The sequence below is a fragment of the Pagrus pagrus genome (genome assembly GCF_965226575.1).
Source record: "Pagrus pagrus genome assembly, chromosome: 18".
In the NCBI taxonomy this organism is placed as follows: domain Eukaryota; kingdom Metazoa; phylum Chordata; class Actinopteri; order Spariformes; family Sparidae; genus Pagrus; species Pagrus pagrus.
This window is the reverse complement of record NC_140202.1, coordinates 12,452,816-12,473,872: the sequence shown is the minus strand read 5'-3', so window position 1 is coordinate 12,473,872 and position 21,057 is coordinate 12,452,816. Positions and strand designations below refer to the sequence as shown.

The 21,057-nt window shown below is 40.6% G+C and overlaps 1 protein-coding gene across 5 annotated transcripts in view; it reads right to left on the bottom strand.

Moving 5' to 3' along the window:
- Window positions 1-1,105: 1,105 nt before the first annotated feature.
- LOC311274225 (ryanodine receptor 3) overlaps window positions 1,106-21,057 on the bottom strand; it is a 114,662-nt gene continuing 94,710 nt past the window's right edge. For 3 of the 5 annotated variants that reach the window (XM_084381716.1, XM_084381717.1, XM_084381718.1), the window contains 30 exons: window positions 20,393-20,489; window positions 19,138-19,247; window positions 18,863-18,914; window positions 18,715-18,771; window positions 18,358-18,457; window positions 18,191-18,270; window positions 18,035-18,111; window positions 17,157-17,230; window positions 16,128-16,145; window positions 15,387-15,467; window positions 15,169-15,257; window positions 14,678-14,806; window positions 14,479-14,583; window positions 13,265-13,346; window positions 11,732-13,044; window positions 11,490-11,548; window positions 11,028-11,199; window positions 10,853-10,939; window positions 10,558-10,752; window positions 9,431-9,561; window positions 9,304-9,346; window positions 9,048-9,175; window positions 8,888-8,948; window positions 8,592-8,738; window positions 7,117-7,251; window positions 6,859-7,015; window positions 5,674-5,738; window positions 4,379-4,479; window positions 3,617-3,668; window positions 1,106-2,203 (listed from right to left, as the gene is read on the bottom strand). In XM_084381716.1, coding sequence (XP_084237842.1) covers window positions 2,108-2,203; window positions 3,617-3,668; window positions 4,379-4,479; window positions 5,674-5,738; window positions 6,859-7,015; window positions 7,117-7,251; window positions 8,592-8,738; window positions 8,888-8,948; window positions 9,048-9,175; window positions 9,304-9,346; window positions 9,431-9,561; window positions 10,558-10,752; window positions 10,853-10,939; window positions 11,028-11,199; window positions 11,490-11,548; window positions 11,732-13,044; window positions 13,265-13,346; window positions 14,479-14,583; window positions 14,678-14,806; window positions 15,169-15,257; window positions 15,387-15,467; window positions 16,128-16,145; window positions 17,157-17,230; window positions 18,035-18,111; window positions 18,191-18,270; window positions 18,358-18,457; window positions 18,715-18,771; window positions 18,863-18,914; window positions 19,138-19,247; window positions 20,393-20,489 — 4,093 coding nt within the window. In that variant the 3' untranslated portion in view covers window positions 1,106-2,107. The remainder of the gene's footprint in view (window positions 2,204-3,616; window positions 3,669-4,378; window positions 4,480-5,673; window positions 5,739-6,858; window positions 7,016-7,116; window positions 7,252-8,591; window positions 8,739-8,887; window positions 8,949-9,047; window positions 9,176-9,303; window positions 9,347-9,430; window positions 9,562-10,557; window positions 10,753-10,852; window positions 10,940-11,027; window positions 11,200-11,489; window positions 11,549-11,731; window positions 13,045-13,264; window positions 13,347-14,478; window positions 14,584-14,677; window positions 14,807-15,168; window positions 15,258-15,386; window positions 15,468-16,127; window positions 16,146-17,156; window positions 17,231-18,034; window positions 18,112-18,190; window positions 18,271-18,357; window positions 18,458-18,714; window positions 18,772-18,862; window positions 18,915-19,137; window positions 19,248-20,392; window positions 20,490-21,057) is intronic. The other 2 variants (XM_084381719.1, XM_084381720.1) reach the window with 1 other exon arrangement.

Sequence of the window (21,057 nt, the reverse complement as noted above, 5' to 3'; positions counted from 1 at the left end):
TTGCCTTTGCTTTACACAGTGCGCACACAACTGTATTTAGTACTAAACTATGACAAGTCACAGCTTTTTTAAAAACATTAGTGATGAATGTGGCTTTTTAACTATTCATTGTTTGGAGGAGTTATGTCATCTTGTCGCTTTTTAATAAAATATAATTTCCTCACAGTGCGCTGGAGCCATAAAAACCAGTCAACATGTTAAAGCTGTTAGTGGCACAAGTTGAGGAGGCAGAGCTGCTCTCAGCGGCAGGCTGCAGCCCTGTGTGGTGCCTGAGGTGTGGTGACGTGATGCGAGCTGACAGGTGGCACCATGGGTAACAGGGCTAAAAACTGCTGAGGCCCCGTCCTACCTCTCTGACCAGCCAGGAGTACACATCTTCTCAGCCAACGCTTCTTACCACACTGCAATTAAAGAGTGCTGCTGGATGGTCACAGTTATGATATAGCTTTGAGGTTTGGGGTGAGTCATATTAAGTTAGAACTAAAGCCAAGGGCTGTTTGAGCACAGTAGGTATCTTATTTTGAAAAGATCTGAATCCGCTGCAGGGACAGATGTTGCATCTTGTTGATTTTGGGACTGAAGTGACTCACTGTCTCAGAGACAGAGCTTTTAGACTTGAAACAACTTGTCCTGTTATGATGCAGGTGTGAAAAGGTTTAGGAACAGTTTTAAAGGTCCAGTGTGTAGGGTTTCGGGGGATCTATTGGCAGAAATGTAATCTAATCTAATTGTAAAGCAAGGAATCTCTATCTGTCAGTATGTCATTCGTATAGCTCGAGAACCGTCCATCCAAACAACTTCACACTTGGCAGGTTTATTGACAAGTACCTCAGGAAGTGCAGTGTTGCATTTGGTGCAATTGGGACACACGACTCGTTTAATTTGAATACATTTTGAACAAAGAGTGAACACCGCTCTGTGTTGCAGCGGGGGCGTGGCTTCAGTGCTCTGGTTTCATGGCTTTACAGACTGAAGTTTGGCTCACATGTGATCCCTCTCACATGATCTCATGGGGAAGTAGACATAAACAAATGGACATGCAGCAACTTTGTGACTTTTTTTTTTTTTTGCGGAGAATGTCAAATACGAGTGATTACAATTTCTTGCATTGATTTCTTTATTTTTTCCCATCAAAAGAAATGCACAGATCAGCAAAGCTACTACATACAAATGGCCATACAATAGCAATTGAATTTTTGTTCTCGTCTTTGAAGGTGTTCAGTAAATTCTGATGTGTCATTTTTACAGTTTGTACCTTGAACATTTTGCAGTTATGCTGCATTCAGCAAAAAAGAATCCGTCCAGTCAAACCAATGCTGTTCTTCCATGTTGAAATGAAAAAGTCCAGCCACAATCTACACGCCTGGACAGCTACTTGTTACTGCTCCAGAAAAATTACTGTACTTACATACAATAAAGAAAAAACAAAAGTTTTGCATAGCTTCATTGTAATGTAGTTACAGTACTGTAAGGCACTTCATGAAAAAAATTAGGCATTTTTTTTTAAATCTTATATAATAAACCTTTTTGCCACTTCATTCTAAAACATCATCTCAATATGCAAGATTACAACATCTGAAAAAAACAAAAAACTTTCCCCATACCACATATTTGCGCACTATGTAAATCTACTGTACTCCCCCTCTTTTATTTTGGCATTAAGTCTCAGGTTCAACATTCTTAAAATATTGAATTTGGGTTCTTGTGCATAATATGACTGACACATTGTCCCATAACCCCACACAACCCAGTGTTTCTCAAAAAGACCAAAAAAAAAATTGTGCAATGATTTGGGGTTATGTGGAGTAAAAGGCAACACGCTGTCAAAAAACGAGTCCCAGAACTAAAGAACCAAAATGTCCGGACAAGTTACAGGTCATCTCCCCGTAGACTGGCACTGTACCGACGGTGACACGGGTACACCTGACGTGAGAAGCAGACGTTTCTCTTTTTAAGATAAAAAAGTAGTTCTGTTTTGTCTCTCCTCAGGCCAGTCTGAAACAATTGTGGGGTGACTGTGTGGTGTTGTAGTCCTGCAGCTGTGTGTAGGACTACATGTTCCAGCAGCCCACTTATTAGGGATAGAGGTAAAGAGGATGCATCTGCTCTATCCAAGCTGATCTTCATATTGTTTGCGGAAGCAGTCTCCAGCTGGGAAGAAATCCCAGCAGCGCTCTTGGTACATCTTCCACACATAGGACTCCTGGAGGCAGACACACATGGATGGACATTGATGTGTTAATCAAAATGACATAATAATTTACAAAATGAACATCATGCTGGATTGAAGACTTGAAACTAGCGGTTGATACGATAAACTCATTAGGAAACTGTTTACTGAGGTAATAACTCAAGTGAGAAGTTTATTATTTGAGAAGTTAATTTTCTCGTAAGCTTACATACAATTGGATTTCTTTTTGCAACCAGTAGAGTTGCCCCCTGCTGGCCATTAGAAATAATGCAGGTCTTTGATATGGACATTTATACAAAAATACGCTGAGACTGGGGCTGAACAACTAATCATTTATATATAAAAATATATAAACATCACAATTACAGACAAGTCAAATTTTGAAGTACTTGTACTTTATCTGAGTATTTCCATTTTTTGCTACTTTATACTTACACTCCACCAATTTTTACTCACTACATTAATTTAATAACGTCACTACTTATGTCATTTTTAAATTAACTTATTTTATCGACAATCGATTGACAAAAAACACTGATTGCAGTAATCAGAAAAATGCTGAATATCTGATCTTTTTTAACTGGCCAGGCCAATAATCGACCGACCAATAGTATATAGAACTAAATACATGTAAATATATGTATAATTTACTTTCACTTGTACTTTTGATACTTAAGTACATTTAACATCAGACACTTTAAGACTTTTACTCCAGTACTATTTGTATAAGTGACTTTCACTTTTACCAAAGTAATATTTTAACACAATATCTTTACTGTGACTCAAGTATGTATTTTGGGTACTTTATACAACACTGCTATTTCCTTAGTTGTAGATAAGGATAAGCAATATGTCAATATTATGTTGTGATATGAAACTATATATCATCCTGTATTATGGTTTCATTATATTGTGATTTGGCATAAGTGTTGTCTTTTCCTGTTTTGAAAGGCTCTATTAAAGTAAAGTGATGTCATTTTCTGAACTTCCCAGACTGTGCTACTTGTTCTAGTACTTGCTCCTGCCTCATTATATCTACATGACAAGTGATTACTGATCAAAAATCTCATTGTGTTAATACAAATGGTCATCTCTACAATACTGTCACAATATCGATATTGAGGTCTTTGATTTTGTTACCCAGTCTTGCATTTATGAAGTGCTTTTTCACAACATGTTTGTAATAATGCTTGATACAATCATATCTTATTTAATATTGAGTAGACAATGAAAACAGGTCTGTAGTTTATAAACAAAGGAAACACAGCAACAACAGCAATATTGCTCAGGCAAATTGCAATTAGATATTCCCCTTGAGTCATTCACACACTATCTCTGTCAGTGACAGTATAGTAATTGCTTCCTTGTTTTTGATTGGCTGTAGACTCCTCAGAGAAAGGTCATTAGTGTAGAGTAATGCTGTACCTGGCCAGTGTGCTCTGTCTCATCCTTGTTGATAAGGTACATCAGGAAAAACCTTTTGAAAAAAAAGGCCAGTGAGACAAAAGAAAAATGTCAGACCAAAAATCTTTCACATTCTGCTGCCTGATCATCTGATCACAGTTAAAACACAGAACAGAAAGGAGAGAAAACAGGAAATGTCACAGTCTGTGTTACCAGGAGACAATTTATGACGCAAGCGTCAAACAAAGTAACACTACCCAATCTCCATCTCCATCACCGAATCACCTGTTGTTTCCCAAATCAAGTGTAAATGGCAGCGTGCCGCTGTATCTCCGTGGGCATCGCAGCTTGCCAAATCATGATGAATACTGTATGAGAGCACGCTATCACAAACCTATTTTCCAATAAAGTTCATGGCATTAAATAGTAATGAAGCAACATAATGAGGTCGCTCTCATATCCTCAGGCCAGCTGACTGAGAGCGCAAATTGACTGCGACTTTCTATTGTCACGGGCATGATACAGCAACGCTGGATAAGCAGGGAGTGCACGGGAAACACAGGGACAGATGGAAAGAATACCTGAAGGGAGCTCATGTTCTGGATCGCTGGGGCTATTAGTGACTTTGGCCCTGATGCTGTGGATATGTGCTACAGCCATCAATCACGTGGTTAAATTACAGAAGAAGAGGCAAAACATGCTGGTGAGACATGACGATAAAATGAAATAAATCAAGTCTATAATAAGTAAGTAATATAAAATGCTGGAAAGTGGAATACTCACAGGTAGTTTGCCAGATTGTGCTCTTGTAAGGTGTGAGTTTCAAAGCCGTGAGGTGTTGTGTCAAAGTAGTCGTTACCGATCCCACAGATGAAACATTTGGTCTAAGAACAGAAAATGAAAATATAATTAGAGCACTAAATGATAAATAAATAAAGAAATAGCAGCCAGTAAAAAAATAGGTTTGTGGAAATAAAGAGGGGGACAATACAAATGGTAAATAATATGCAAATACATACAGAAATAAATGTATATATAAAAAATTATTAATTAATAAATAAAATTGAAAATGAAATGGGAAGGTAAAAAAAAGTTGAATGCAAAGCTGAATAAAGACATATCTATTACAGTAATTCACATTTTTTTATTAAATAATGCCTACTGTACATCTATTTAAAAATATTTTTGGTGCATTTAATGACATATTTATTTATTTATTGAATCATTTATTTATTTATTTCTGATTTTGGCAGGTTCAGTCCTCCACAGAGCATCTGCTCCACATTTATGCAATACAATAATGAAAAGGACATTTTATAGTTGTTAGTACTACTCAGCCTGAGGACCATCGTTTAATGTCTTCTAAGCTTTCTGAAAAAAAGTTAAGGTTAAGTGAGACTCAGGTCTTCACCTAAATTAGACTTTAATTCACTAATATTTGAAACTAAATACTGCTTCACCCCTGTCAATGCAATCTCTTCAGGACCAAAATAAAATAAATCACCAAAAGTACACTCTGACCTTCATCTTGCCTGACTGACTGCTCCTTAAATGAGAGATGGAGGGCTCAAAAAACAAAAAAGTAGGCCACATGTCTAAACATAAAATGTCCTGAAAGGAAAGGAATTAATTTTTTTTAACATACATGTTAAAGTTAAGGGCCTTACAGTCTGTAAAATATACCAGACTGAGTATGATCATATGGAGATTTAAGAAAATTGTTCAATTAATTTCTTACATGTCTTTGTTATAGTACTGTGGTGGTTTTAGTCAAATGCTCAATTACAACTTAGATCGATATTTATATATACATATACATACAGTATAGCACTTAATACAATGTGATAGTAATATGGTTTTATTTTTAGTTAACTTTTTAACTTATACAGTAGCTAAAATATTGTAGATGCTTTATTATTGTAGCTTTTAGCTTCATACGGATATACATAGAAATAAAGTCACTAGATCGTATTATGTTCCTTCAGAGGATAAAACCCCCATCCTCAATCCCACCTGACCTCCTTGGCACTCCATGGATTAACAACTACAATATAGGTGGGAATGAAATCCACTCTCACCTCCATGTCCTCTTTGACTTGTTCCTGCTGGTCTCTCAGCTCTCCAAAGGCATCGATGATCAAACCTGTAACCACAAAGAAATTGCTCTGAGTATATTACATATTCTGTGTCTGTGTAATCAATACGAGCACAATCTTACACCTTTCACTTCCTCAAATTACAGCATGGAGCGTAATGTAGACATACTACTGTGATGGGGAGTATTACAAAGTCTGTGAGGAATATTATTCAGTATATATATTATATGCATGTACAGTAGGGTTTAGAAAGTCTGTGACCACTAGTCAAAATACTTTCATTTTGAATTTGTTCAAAAAGTAATGATATATATGTATTTAAATAATACATCTACAGAGCTTGTAGAAAAGTGCAGAATCTTTTCCTTAAAATAAATATTATAAAATATTGTTAAGTGTCAAAGTCATTTGAAAAACATTCTTCACCAATGGGCTTTAATTATGAAAATCATCAGATATTTAATAGGAGTTATTTAAGTCTGAGCCTGATGGGAAATTCTAGTAGACAGCACGTGTCTGTCTGTCACTAATAGAGAAAAAATGGTTGATTGTTTTGTTTATATCTGTGTAAGAATTCTGAGTTGGTTTGTCAGCCAATAGTATAACGCCACTGGTATCACGTGGTGTCCGTGCTTGGTCACCATGAAGAGTCTTGGTAGTTGCCCGCTTATGGAAAAAAAATGTAAAAACGGCTGATTCCTACAGGTTGCACCTTGCATACTGTACTGCCCTAACATCAGCTAGCTAGTGTTAGCGACGAAAGTTGAATCTTTGAAAAATGTCCATGAATTTCAGAATATCTCAGTATTTGGTATGTCCCCCTTTTGCTCTAATGACACCATGCACTCGAGCTGGCATGGACCCCACTAGTTTGAGCAAAACCTGATGACTCATGTTATCCCAGCTTGATTTGAAAGTGTTCCACAAAGCTTCTTGTGTTGTCACCGAAAGGCTTGGCTCTCTATGTCTCTAAGTGTCTGCATAAATGTTCAGTGGGGTTGTCTACACACTTGTAGGGTCCATGCCAGCTCAAGTGAATGCTGTCATTACAGAAAAAGGGGTAAAACCAAAGATGACTAGATTGACTGGTGGTCTCAGACTTTTTGACTCTACTCTAAATAAACCAATCAAATATTCATTCAGAAACCTTTACTGAAGTGGTCTTACCCTGGATGATGGCCAGGAGGATGACGATGACGAAGAAGAAGAAGGTGATGTCAAAAAGGATTCGGTAGAGCTCGTACGGGTCACCAGCTGGGTCCTCAATCTCGTCCCCGATGCCCCCTCCTGCTCTCACCCCAACGTACATGTGGAATAGGTAACACTGTGCAGACACAGAGGGAGGGTTAGTTCAGACCCCTTTAAAGCAAGGTTTTAGTGTCTGGGGTGTGTTTATGATTAAAAATAAATGTAATGTACACCTACAGTCATCATGTCATCACACTTCATGTCTGGCTCATCCTCATCCTCGCTCTTGTTGTAGAACTTCCTGAAGAAGTTGAAGGCCACCACAGTGTAGAGATAGACCACAACTGCCAGCAGGCCCACTGTCAACACCAGCTGAGGAGAAACACAGGCAGCAGTCAGTAAAATGTCATTAATAACTTCCTGTCTATTTATATACTTGGGGTGCAAACAACACACTCGACGCAGCGGGGGCAAAGCCACCAGCTCCCATTCGTTTTCTATAAAAAGCGGTGTAACCCTCATGAGGAACACGATGGGATTGCTGGTGGCGAGAAAAGAGCACAGAAGGGAAACACGCACATCGGTTTCATCAGTTTTAACTCCTGATTTGCGTGTGAACCTAAACAGCAACAACAGTGGAAGGATCAGTAAACCACATCGGGATCGACAGCGCGATTGATCTGCCCACAGGCAGCCGAGCGTGAGAGGTGTCGGCGATTCCTTGCGGCCTCGCCATTTAGGTGTAGTTCCACCCTTGGAGATTGACATTAAATTTTGATTGGTGCCTCTGGTCAGTTGACATGAGAATCCCTGCAAGAACTGACAGTCAGAATTGACGACTGAAATGAAGGCAATTGAGCCATTTGAACTCAAATGTCAGAGGATACTGTGTGCATCTAAATTCTCATTTATGCATCCCCGCTTCCTTTACTTGCATCCATTCCATCAAGGTCTATATTATGCTCATTTTCAGTTTAATACTTTTTACATCCTTTAATGTTCAATAAACACATTATTTTTCTCATACAATCCATTGTAGCACCTCTATTCACCCTTTCGTCTGATGTCCCCCCTCCCGAAAAGCCCTGTCTGCTCTCATTGGTCAGCTCTCACAAGCCCGAGCAGGTACTGCCCATGATTTTTTTGCAACCACTACCGTGCATGCCCTAAGTATTTAACTAGCCCCTAGATCCCTATGAGACCTTTAAATCTTAGAATGATTGCATGGGGAACAGATTCAAAATTTTGATGTAAAGATACAAGAACTGACGACATACAATATTTACTAGATGACAGGTTCTTGCTCAACCAAGCATCATTTTAACTCACATTATCCATAACAACATGTCGCACAGACAGCGAAACAAGCCACACATGTACAGAAAGTGTAGAGAAACAGAGAATTCTCCCAGGAGTTAAACAGTGAGTACCCTGGTGGTCAAAAATGCTTGAAGCATCTTTAGGTAATCTTTTGTGATGCCATCTAAAGCAAAATCAGACATAATTGATGGTTAACACATTATTTCTACAGCATTTGGCATAGCTGACACAGGCTGGACACTTGTGTTACCCAAGATGCCATCAGTGGGGCAGGAGGATGGAAGCTGTGATAAAACGGGCCTGTGGTTGCACATGAGAGAATAAACAGGCAGGGGTAACTCTGCAGTGACCCCTGCTGCTTGGAAAAAGACCTGCATCCTCCTCGCCCTCACCTGTTTGCCGTTATGTGTGACAGAGGAGAGGATGGTGCGGAGGGTTTTGAACCCCATGGCGATGTCCAGCAGATGAGCAGCAAAGAAGAAGTTGTTGTAGTGGCCCAGGATGGACATGGTGGTGTACCACACCAGATACAGGAAGGACTGTTGAAGAAACAAAATGAGAATCCATCTGTCCGGTGATAATATCATCAAACAACACATTTATCTATCCAGCCATGAAATCATCACTTAACCGTACATAAAACCACAAAACAAAGTAATTAATCCCCCCAAACTGTACTCAAACTCACATTATCTGTAAACACCACTCCCAGTTTCCAGACGTGGTACTTTGTATCAATTGAGCTCAACCTGGGAAAAAAAGAAATGTCGATATGATGAGCTCATATTTTCTACTTTTGCCTCTAATGGGTTCCAGCCTGTCTGCTCGTTATCAGTCCAGTCTCTCACCATGACACCAGTGAAGCCTCCTTGGCGACAGCTTCCTCTGTCGGGTTGAAATCCAGGGCGCTCTTATCCAGCCCCAGCAGCTCTGCTATCCTCTCTGCTCCATACAGGTCTCCATACTTTTTGATCACCTACAAACAGCAGCAAAACAAAAGCAGAGGAGAGAATGACACTGCGGCTGACATTTAGTAAATATCATCAGATTGGGTTTGTGTGCATAACAGGTTACATGCAAATTACGAGGACATGAGTCACTTACTTTACGTTTGACAAATTTATCCCAGTAGTTGTTGGGGAAGGAGCTGGTGAAAACAGAAAAAACAACAGCATTAAACTCTTGTTTGTAAAAGACTTAGAGGTTAATGACCGTACAGTGAATGACTTACGGCGTATTGATGACCAGTCTGTCCCACTGTCCTTTGATGTCATCATCCGACGGCTGCTCTGTGATGTAAAGGCCAGCAAACTCCAGCTTCCTCGCTATCTCCTTCTCACGTTTGAACACTACCAGGGGCACCTTGGACATAAAGGGAATTCGGCTGCATCATTAGTGCAGTAAAGGAAAGAACATACAGTTACGGATGGTTATTGATGTGTGTGTATGTGTGTATGACGGTGTGTGTTTGTATGCAATCACAACATACAAGTGTTCCTTCTGAAAAATAAAACTTAAAGATGCAATATGCAAGAATTCGCCACTTGTCGAATTTATTCTCCAAACAACTAGAGGGCAGCATATCACCAGAGTAGTGGCTTCCAACTAGCTAGTAAGCTCAGTTAACGGAGCACCTGACTCTGCCCCGACTGGCAGCTCAGAGCACCGGGGGAGTGTTGGTGTTGTTTACTATCAGACTATCACCTCTTGAGGTATAAAGTGACTAGTGGCTAGCATGCTAACTTCATTAAATACCCCTGCAACACAATACATAAACATCTTTGACATAACGTTGAAAATGTTATTACTTCACATTCTAATTTCTTTTAGTTAAATCTTTAATGTTTTAAACTACAATTCTTACATATTGCACCTTTGAAACAAGCGTTAAAAAGCATTGTTAAGATATATTTTAAAAAATGTAAAAAAAAAACAATATTTTAAAATATGTCAATATTTTATATATATATACACACAAACAATAACAAACAATAAGCCCCATTTGTGGCAATGCTTCGAATATAAGAAAAGAAAAACATTTTAAAAGGTGCAATATGTAACAATTTTAATTTAAAACATTCAAAAATGAACAAAAAATATCAACAGAATGTGAAGAAATAATAGCTTTAACGTGTATGTATTGTGTTGAAGTTGAGTTAGCATGCTAACCAGCTAGCCCAATCCAGTCCCGGTTCAAAGCTCCCTCGCTAGCGGTGTAAACACCAACACTCCTCCAGTTGCACTAGTTGCACTGCTAACTTTCACATATTGCACCTTTTACACCTTTGAAAGTCTAAATGTTGAGTGTAAACATATCCAAACTAAAGTGTATTTTCTTGTCAGTTGGTGTTACTGTACCTTCAGGTAGTAGTATCCCACTACACACAGGAAAGATATGATAGTGTGCAGTATAGCCAGACAGCGAAGCGCCGGTGCCATGTAGCCTGTGCTCTCCTGCAGGACGAAGTACTCAAGCGCACCCTCATCTTCCTCTTCTCCTACTCTACCGCGACCATTCCAGGGGTCTTCATCGTCTGAGTAATCACCAGTCACCTGAAAGACAATGAGACATTTACAGGTATTAACAAAAAGCAGTAACAACAGTGTTCAATCCGTACATACTGTACATATCATGCCTTTATTTCAAGCTTACTTTGTAGAAGAGCAGAATGAAGTTGATCGCAAAGGCAACAAAAAGCGCCAGGAAGCGGAGGTTGTAGAAGTTTCTGGCCAGGTAATTCTGTGAAAAAATCATTTCTGTATAAGTTGTATGTATACAACAAGCTGATTTATGCTATCTTAAGACAACTGTGAGGGAAATATCTGACCAGCATCTTGGTCTGGTAGACCTCCAAGCCAGCAAAGAAGCTGGCCATGAAGGCCTCCGGTGGCTCTTTCTTCTGGCCGAGCCTCTTCTTCCTTGCTTTCTTCTCCACTGAAGACTCTGGAGGGGATTCGTCTTTGGCTTTGTCGTGGTCCTTTTTCTCACCATCTTCCGAACTGCAACAATATTTTCTCTATTAGTGACAGACAGACACGTGCTGTCTAATAGAATTTCCCATCAGGCTCAGACTTAAACAACTCCTATTAAATATCTGATGATTTTCATAATTAAAGCCTGTTGGTGAAGAAAGTTTTTCAAATGACTTTGTCACTTAACAAGAAAGACACGCTGATGCACTCTGTGACCCTCAGAAAATGTCTAAAGATGCTGAAAAAATATATGAAAAGAATTTTATCAAGAGAAATTCCACTGAGGATGAATGATGAATAAAATTAAGGACACTCACTCTCCTTTCTCTGAATCCGACTTGTAGTCTCCATTTGAAGCCTTCTTCTTTGCAGCCAGCTGCAACAAACACGTTGTTTTGACCATCAGTCACTTGACAGTTTCTACAGCAATTTCTTTTGTTTTTCTACCTCTTACAAAAGAAAATCTGTGGGGCTTTTCCTTAACATGCCAAATATAGTCATCTGTCATGATTAGGAATAGAAGTACCCTTGTTCAATTGGATTAAACATGACTACTGACCTGTGCCTTTTTCTGCTTGACTGCGCTGGCGATGGATGGAGCGTCTCCCACCACCACCTCAGACACATCCCCCAAACCGGGCTCAGTCCCATGCTTCCCCTCCTTCTTGGGCTGAATGTTCAGCAGTTCAGCCATCAGGTCTGCCTCTGCTGATTCTCCCTGAGCCATCTGACCCATCTCCGCCAGCGCTGATGCTTCGTTCGCCTCCATCTTCTCTATCTCCAACACGTCACCGTGGATCCCGAACTGGGTGGGGTCTGGCATGTTGCCCAAAATGTCCGTCACCTTCATGTTCTTGGCCCCTTCAACAAGGCCGCCCCCGAACATAGTGGTCCACAAGATGTGGAAGAAACCCCAAACCAGGCTGTAGACGAAGTGGAAGAGGCCTGTGATGATCATCCAGAAGAAGGAGAAGAAGCCTCGCACCATCTCCCTCACACTCATCTTCCTGAATTTTCTGTACTGCCGCCTCATGCTCCTGAGAGTGAGCATCTGGCGGAAGTGGCAGAGGCTTTTTCTCATGGAGATGCAGGCGACTGTAAAGGCCGAGGAGGACTCCAACATCACACTCTCCTCCTCTTCCTCTTCCTGGTTCTCCGCCACACTCTGGTTGTCGTCTTCATCTTCCTCTGGGCGCTCCACCGCATCTGGCTCTGAGATCTGGGAGGCGAGCTGCATCTCAAAGATGGTGTCCTCGCAGAAGTTGACAAACAGTTCCATCTTCTCGCTCTCCCCGCCTTCATTGACGACATCGAAGATGAACTGCCGCTTTGACTCTTTCACCTGAGGCTTTTCCCACTGGGTACGACTCGACTCGCTGATCTCAAAGTAGACTCTTTCGATGCGCTTGGCACCACCCATGATCTCGATACGACCCAGGAAAGGCTCGAAATAACTGAGGACGCTCTCGGCCAGGTCGAGGAACGTTGAGAGGCGAGCGTCGTGAGGCATGTGCTCCGAGAGATTGGTCAGCAACACAGCTACATTAAAGCCAATGTCCTTGGCGGGCTCGTGAAATCTCTCCACAAACTGCTCGTAGTTGAACATGTCGTTCTCATCCGCCTCGGCACAGGAGAGAAGAAACTCAATCTCGGACTGGGAATACTGCTTCTGGTTCTCCATGGACTTCTGGAAATCCTTCTTTGAGATGACCCCTTTGCTCTCAGGATCATACTCCTTGAAGCTGTCTGAGGTAGTCAGGTCCTTCAACTTGAGGAACATGTCGAAGAATTTTAGGATCATCTCCACGTTGCTAGAAGATTCAACCAAAGTGTCCACCATCTGTTTGCCAATAGTACCATTGACAACATTACCTGTGACATAATGGAAAAGGAGACCAAAGACAAGTTTGTCAGTCTACGCAGTACCAAGCAACACTCTCCATGCAGATTGAACAAGGCTGCTTTAGGAAATATTTGATTACGTCCCAAGCTAACAAATCTGTTTAATGAAAGTCATTAAAGAAACAATATCCTGCAAACTAGTCCCGCTGGTGCAGCTCTTATGGTGTCAGCAAGTATTCAAAGAGTAAACCTTCAAGAAGAGAGAGCATCATGACGATCATGTCCTTCTGCAGATCCAGTAGCTCCTTCAATAAATCAATCTGACTGGAGTCCTGTTAGGAGAAGACAAAAAACTGAAACCTTGTGACTAACACTATATCACACAGACTCCCTGTAAGGATACAACCACCCTGTCTAATATCCCTGAGAGATCAAGGCTGCCTCAGATAGTTGGGACCCACAACGGCCCTGCCGGGGGCCCAGAAGGGCCTTCTAGGTAACATCCATCCATCAGCACCAGGGTTAATGTTATTTTACTGTCTCGGAGCAGATGGCTAGGTCAGTCTGACTCATTTAGGATCTCTGGAGCCTGTATGCAGCATGCCATAAATCTGCGGCGTACCTCGATGTGCTAAATTCAAACCTCTCCACCTGTGCTCTCCTTCATCCTGGCTTCTACCGTCAGACAGAGCCTTTTCCTGATGACCATGAGATAAGGTTAGGCAGCTGGATTTTATCCCATTTCTGGATTACTGGGCATGCAGGAAATATCATAGATGGGAGTCATACATCATATAGCTGAGTAGAATGTTGAATGTTGTTGTACTGCAGTAGCCTGAGGTTATCTTTGAGCCTGGAGAGACCTCTAGTGGCTACAGATATTTTAGTCTGTGCCTGACAAAGAGAAATACCACTGGTGGATGTTTTAAATGTAACTTGAGTAGAGGAAGATAAGTTTTGTCAGGAGAATGAAAATAGGTATTAAAAGTAAAAATTATATTGTAATTATAGTTTATTATAAATTTTAAATAGTAGTGGATTATTATCAATGATGTATTGATGTATAAGCATAATTTAGGGACATCTGGGAGCCAAATAATTAAGAGGCAGACCATAAAATCACTTTTATGGTCTGTGTATTAACTTGGCTACAAGACGTCCTCAAGATTACATTTCTCCCTCGTTCTCTCCCCACAATCCCTGCCTACATCTTCACTGTAAAACTGTCCAATAAAGACAAAAAGACAAAAGATAGCATTTAATCTAGTAGCTGATTTAGTGGAGCTAATTTTAACCACTTTATACACTGAATCTACAATACAGCATCATTCTTCTATGTGTAAAATCTTATTCTAAAGTAACGACACTATACAGTAGCTGTAGTACAAATAGATCAAAACTGTAATCAAGCACAGTACAACTACACAGCAGCAACACCACTTTATTGCAGACAAAAGAACGTGCCTGAGATAACTTCATCTGCATGTTGGCAAAAACATGCAGGAAGCCCACCACCGCGTCCCACAGCCTGCTGTGAGCCAGACTCTGCTGGTTCCCGACACATGGACCCTGCAGACAATCACACAGCATCAAAATCAGTCTTTTCTTAAGCTCAAGATTTTAATCAGCACTTGTTGTGGTGCAGTGTGTTGTGATGTGGTACCTGTATATACTCAGTTAAGGAGTTGAAGACCTGCTTGGCCACTGCCAGCGCTCTGGAGAAGTTCCTCTGACCTGCCTCGTCTATAATGTCCTTACCAGAGTAGTACCAGTAGAAATCACTGATGGATTCCTAACAGAAGGGAGGACACAGTTTTTTAAACATTTAATGTAGAGATCTGTTGCTTTTATTTGTAACTTTTGAAAGGTGATGAAGAGTCTTTGGGTTTTGGAAAAAAGCGATTTTTGTAGATTTGAAGATTTAACTTTTGGCTCTGGAAAATTGTGATGGGCATTTATTAAAAATTTTAATGTATATGTAAGAATTTAAGTTTAAAACATTCAAAAATGTCCTAAAATGATCAACAGACTGCGTTAAAAATAACAGATTTGATGTTATGTCAAAGATGTCTATGTATTGTGTTGCTGACTGAAGTTAGCATGCTAACCAGCTAGCACCGGCCCATCCTGTCTCCTCACAACATCATATCATACCTGGAGTCTTAGCAGGTAGTCTACAGTACTAATGATGATGTTGACTGTTGTCGTGTTCCCTGTCTGAGTCCTCAGGAAGTTCTGAAAATCTAAAACAGATGTTAAAATGAGATCACTGATTGCAGACGTACATCGACACCACCCGGCCTGCTCTCAAACTGTCTTGTTTAGAGTCGTGCATCTCCTTTAATTCTGGTTATGGAAATGTGTCCACCTACCATTGTTGTGGCCCTCACAGAGAAGCTGCAGAAACCTAAAGAGATCCTTAGTGAACTCATCATCCTGCAGTACCTTGGAACCTGAGGACAGGAAATAAGATTAACTGTCCCTTTCAGTGGCAAGAAGGTCAGAGACCCATCATTTTAATGTCAGTACAGGCATCAGGGCTTGCATAGCTTTCACTTCCTCATAAAGCTGCTGTCTAGTCGTCAAAGGGCATTAAATTATGTGCACTATAGTCGGGGCTCAGAACACACAGACAAGGTATAATGCATCATTTCACAAATTAAAAAAGGGTTTATAATAGGAATAAAACTGAGCTTTATCTTTTAACGCCAGCAAAGCTTTGTTGGATCGTACAATCAAAGCTTTGGGAGATTTATTTGTTATTACACGCTGGTTAGTATTGTTAAAATTAACTAAAATAAAAAGGGTCCCACACAAATGACAAGCACTGACTTCTTACAAAAGAAGTGTAAGGAAAGCGGAGAGATTTGAGTCAGTTTGGGGTACCTGACCCTGGACTGAACAATCTATCCAGATGTCAGAAGAGCATGCATGCGTTCCTTCAGTCCAAGGTACAAAAGAAAGTGGTTGTATTGCATTCAGGGCGAGGGAGGAGGAGGAGGAGGGGGAGGAGGATGGTGGGGGATGGGGGAGAGGGGGGGAAGGGGCTGAACGGAGAGCAATCAAGATGTCAGCATTGCATAGAATGAGTAGAATCTAAACCATGTATTTACCCCGCTCACTCACGTTGACTGCGACCGATGAGATAAAAAACATGATCAGAGGGAAAACAAACAAACAAACAAAACAAAAAGCAGACATAAGCAAAGGAGAAGACATTGATATTCAATCAGAAGAAGTAGGAACAGGAGAGAATGATAGCGCTATAGAAATATCTTTACATACTCACATTGATTTGCGACATTGACATGCGGCTACCATTGAACAAAGTCTTAAGAGTACAGTCTGCTCGCTAGGGCAGGTGTTTAGACTACAGAGTACCAGACTACCAGTTACCATCACTTATGCCTGAGCTTATGAAGTGGCAATGGGCTGGAATATGCATGAGAAAAATATATTTTTATACTGTATGCTACCCATCAGATCAAATAGAGAGCTCTGATTAAATGTGGATTTTCATGTGGATATATGACTGTGAGTGCTTTTTACGTGGCAGACAAGGCCGAGACAGGACTTAGACATACAGTAGCACAGGTTTACCTGCATGACGATGACGTACAACATGACACATGAGACACACACGTGACGTGGAGATGGGCTCGTAGAACAGACTAGAGAGTAGATTTTTTTTCGTCGAGCTAATGCTGCGTCGTTTGTCCGGCAGCCTGACTAAAAAACAATGGCGCCATGAGGCTGAATGAGACACATCATGTCACGGTAAAGCTTGCACTTTGATTTGGGCTGTGGTGAAGAAGAAGGTCCATCTGCTGCACAAATAAAGCTAAAGATTTCATATAAGCCGTTTTATTTTATTTCTGAGGTACTCTCAGATCAGCAGCAGATCAGCATTTGGCAACAACACAGTATAACTGTAAAATCGAGGTTCAGTCTGTACTGCGCTTTTTATTACAAAGCATAAAATAATACTGTGGCGCAGATATTGACTTGTATGTTTTTAATTCATTGCCACAAGTAATATACCATGTATTGCTTTGCATCAGCGTGATTTAAAGCCTCCTGGAAGAGGACGAATCAATCACTTATATTGTTGACTGTTTACCATGTTTATTATCCTCACTTACTTGATCCTTCTTCAGTAACCATCCCCAGACCTTCAGCTTTATTTTGCCTTTCAAAAGCATTCAAGTCGAGGACACTGGGGGAGAGAAAAGACAATGGTTCATTTATGTTCTATATTCTGTATTTCTGCACATTTAAAGGGGCACTACAGCTAATCTAGTACTACACTTCCACTAAAGGTACCCTGTGGGAGTTTCTGATCACTAGCAGCACACGCAAGCAATATTTTACATATGAGCTTGTGCATTCAAGTCATATAATACTTAATACACCAAGAAACGCAGCCAGTAATGCAGAAGAATGCTTGCGAATAAACACAAATGTAAAAAATGCAAGAAGCAAACTTTGAAGAAAAATCCTTTTTTAAGAGAAAGTAAATGCATTAATCATGTTTGTCAGACCTAAAGGATACACGCAATGCATTTTTGGTAAGAAACACTGAATGTAAATAGAACAGAGCTCCAAAGAGCACCTCTAAGTTGGGGGATTCACAAGAGACACTTTAAAATAAAATGGTCACAAATTGACTGCAATATTCTGACTTCTGGTTCCTAATATAGGTCAAGCTCTAAAAACACTGGATCCTATACTTCCCATAATGCAACCAAGAGTTTATTTTCATCAGCGCTTCTCTCACTGGTAAACACAAAGGTCTTTCAAGCTTCAAAGCTCCAGTTTAAGATGCTTTCTGTTCTATATTATTGTAGCCCAACCTCAGATAAAATAAATATTACATATAGTACAACCTGTATTCACAGGCTGGGAGGTTCTTCTTCTTGTGACTAGTCAAATTGACCTTTCTGTATATAATTGGTGGAGTTCACCTTTAAATAGCAGTTAAGAAATAAAAACATAGTAAATCTGGTTCTGGCTTCATTACCTGCAAGACATCATCAGTCCAGACAAACTTTTGAAAAAGCCAACGTCTCTTTTTTCCTTCAGGTAGTCCAGCATTTTCTGCATGAAGATAAAAGCACAGTAAATACTAGCCTGATGCTGTTGACGATACAAATTCTGCATGCTGATTGAAGCGTACCTGCTGGACCAGTATGTTTCCCCCGTTGAGGATGGAGATGCCTAGCTTGAGGGTAAAAGTAACGATAGCACCGAGTCGACCTGATGAGCACAGAATCCAATATTTAACATCTGCTCTACCAGGTGGAAGATATAAGAAGGCAGACAGATGAGTGTGTGTTTTCTTACCTTTGCTGGCACTGATCATCTGAAGCACCATCTCTGCAGCACCTCGATCATGTAGTCTGGCTTGCTGATACAGCATCTTTTGCTTCTCCATTTCCTTTTCCTGAATTCAATATGAAAGGCAAACAGATTTGTCTGGGTTTGAACATTGTAGGGAACATTTGGCATAGTTTAGGTTCACAACTCAACAGAATATATAAAAAAGGTCTCATCGTTTTTAGACGTTTTAATGCATATTTCCTACATACTATATCTTTAAACATGAATACAAACAATGTAGGTTTCAAACTTGAAACATCTGAATGTGAACCAACAACATAAGTGAAATGCAGATCAGTCGTCCTGAGAAACCAACAGCACCTCAAACGTTTTCTCCTTTCCTTCCTCTTCTTCCTCTTCTTCACCTTCAGCACAGCTCTGAAAGAGAAAACAGGATGTCAAACCCGCAAGATTTTGCTGTACGGTATACACTTAAGTGAAAGCAATGTTGAGAATGAGAATGGAGTACCTTTGCCATCATATCTGCATATGCAATGTACAAGGGATCCTCTTCTATAGAACTAACAAGAAAGAAGATACATGGTGGTTAAACCTTGTAATGCAGCAAGACAACAACAAAAAAACTGCTTGTGTTTCTCTCCTAGTTTGAAATATTTGCTGATGATTTAGCTTAATGCAGCTCTTTATTGGCTGAGACGCAGGCCAAAACCATTATGGAGCACAGATGGAGCAAAGCATTGGTGCCAGGTGGCCAGGTGTGTGTGACGCTGAGTGCGTGTTCACCTGCACTCAGTCAGAGCGTTGTGGCTGAAGTGTAGAATGAGCTGGTGAAGCGGGTCCGGCTGCTTTCTGATCTCCTCCTCCTCCTCTTCCTCCACTTTGGGCTGCGTTTTCTGGACAAAGTCGCGCAAGTAAATCCAGGAGCTCGGGCGTGTCGCAGCAATATCAACTACAAAGTGCAGTTACTGTACATCACTTACCTTCAGAGAATCAGGCTGTATCAGAAAACAGGCAGTAACAGGATACACTGACAACATGCAGACTAGAAACCACGAGCACAAACATGGACACGCACATGCTGGCACACACACCTACAGCGGATGATGTTCAGCAGTGTTAAAAGGTGGCGAATGGAGTTAAGCATGACTCTCCATGAGCACTTTTCAGACGTTATCATAGACTTCCTATGATAAACCACTCATGACAGCGGACACAGTGGAACTATTTTTCTGTGGGGTTTGCTGCGAGTGTGTGTGTTTGCTAAAAGTTCTCCATCTGTCACAGCCTTAACTTTTTATGTGGTGCCCTGTGGCTTTCATTTCAAGTAATGGGGAGAAGATATGACTGTTATAAGGACCTAAGGAAGATTAGATTTTCAAAAAAATTGTATTAATTCAAATTTTTATCTCCATTTCATTATTGAAAAAGAGAAAGAAAAAAAAAAACACACCCACTGGCACAGTGGGGTTTGTTGAGTTCCAGCGTGCCTTCGTGATTGTCTCCAGATAAGAAAACTTAATTTGTTGAACTATTCCATGAATCCTTCAAGCATTTTTAATCAAGCTATGCATATTGTGCTCTAAATCATCGTGGGCTGTGAAGTGCAAAATATTTCTGAAGCACTTTTGGGAAGTTGTAAAGAAAGCTGTGTTTCTTTTACTTTCCCTACACACTCAATGCATGGTTTTGATTAATTTATGACATCACAACTTTCAGAAATGCCATTGGTAAGTCGAAGCATCGTGGCAGGATGCCAACTTACCGAATGTTGGATGGGACACAGTGGTCAAAATACACCAGCTGGCTCTGACATCAGCGGTGATGTCATGCTTGCCACAAAAATGGGTATCAAGTTGAAAAAACATCATGTGGATGACTGAGTGCGAACCCGGTGGTAACGTGGTGGGGTCGGGACGCTTTCAAGCACTTTAAACAATGACACATCGGAGGAAAGCGGTGCTGTCGGGGGCGACGCTTTGCTTCCCACAGCACATGGGTACCAACAAGAGGGCACGGCTGGGACGACACAAGTACTTACTGCAAGATCCTGCACTAGCTTCTCCTCAAAGGAGTACTCCTCTGTTTCTATCCATATTCTCTGATAGGCCAGGAGGAAGAGGTTAATAGAGCGATGCCTAAGGAAGGGTGAGAGGAGACCAGCCTGGGTTAGATAGGAGCAGAGCAAAGGAGGGGAGAAGTGTCTTTAGGAGATAGGAGGTTAATACTGGTTAGTTTTGGGTGCTGGCACATCCAACTGGTCACCTGAGAGGAAATGTTGTTCAGAGTCTAATCCTAAACTCTCATTAGCAGGCAGAAAATGCAATTCCAGACGAGATTAATGAGCTGATCTAAGTACCCATGTATCTGCACATCAACAACAGTTAAAGGGATATTTTGACATTGAAGGAAATGTACTTATTTGCCCTCTTGCAGAGAGTTAGATGAGAGTGTGAATGCAAATCTCCTGCCTGTAAACTACATATAAAGCTACAGCCAGGAGACAATTAGCTTAGCACAAAGATTGAAAGCAGGTGGAAACAAATAAAAAATCTACTTATAAGCACCTCTAAAGCTCATCTGTTTTAGTACAGACTAAACAAACAAAATTACTGCTGCTTCCGCCTGTTTCCAGCCTATAAGCTACGCTGTTTGCTCTTGCTTCATATTTAGCATACGGAATAAGGGCAAAAACCTCAATATTTT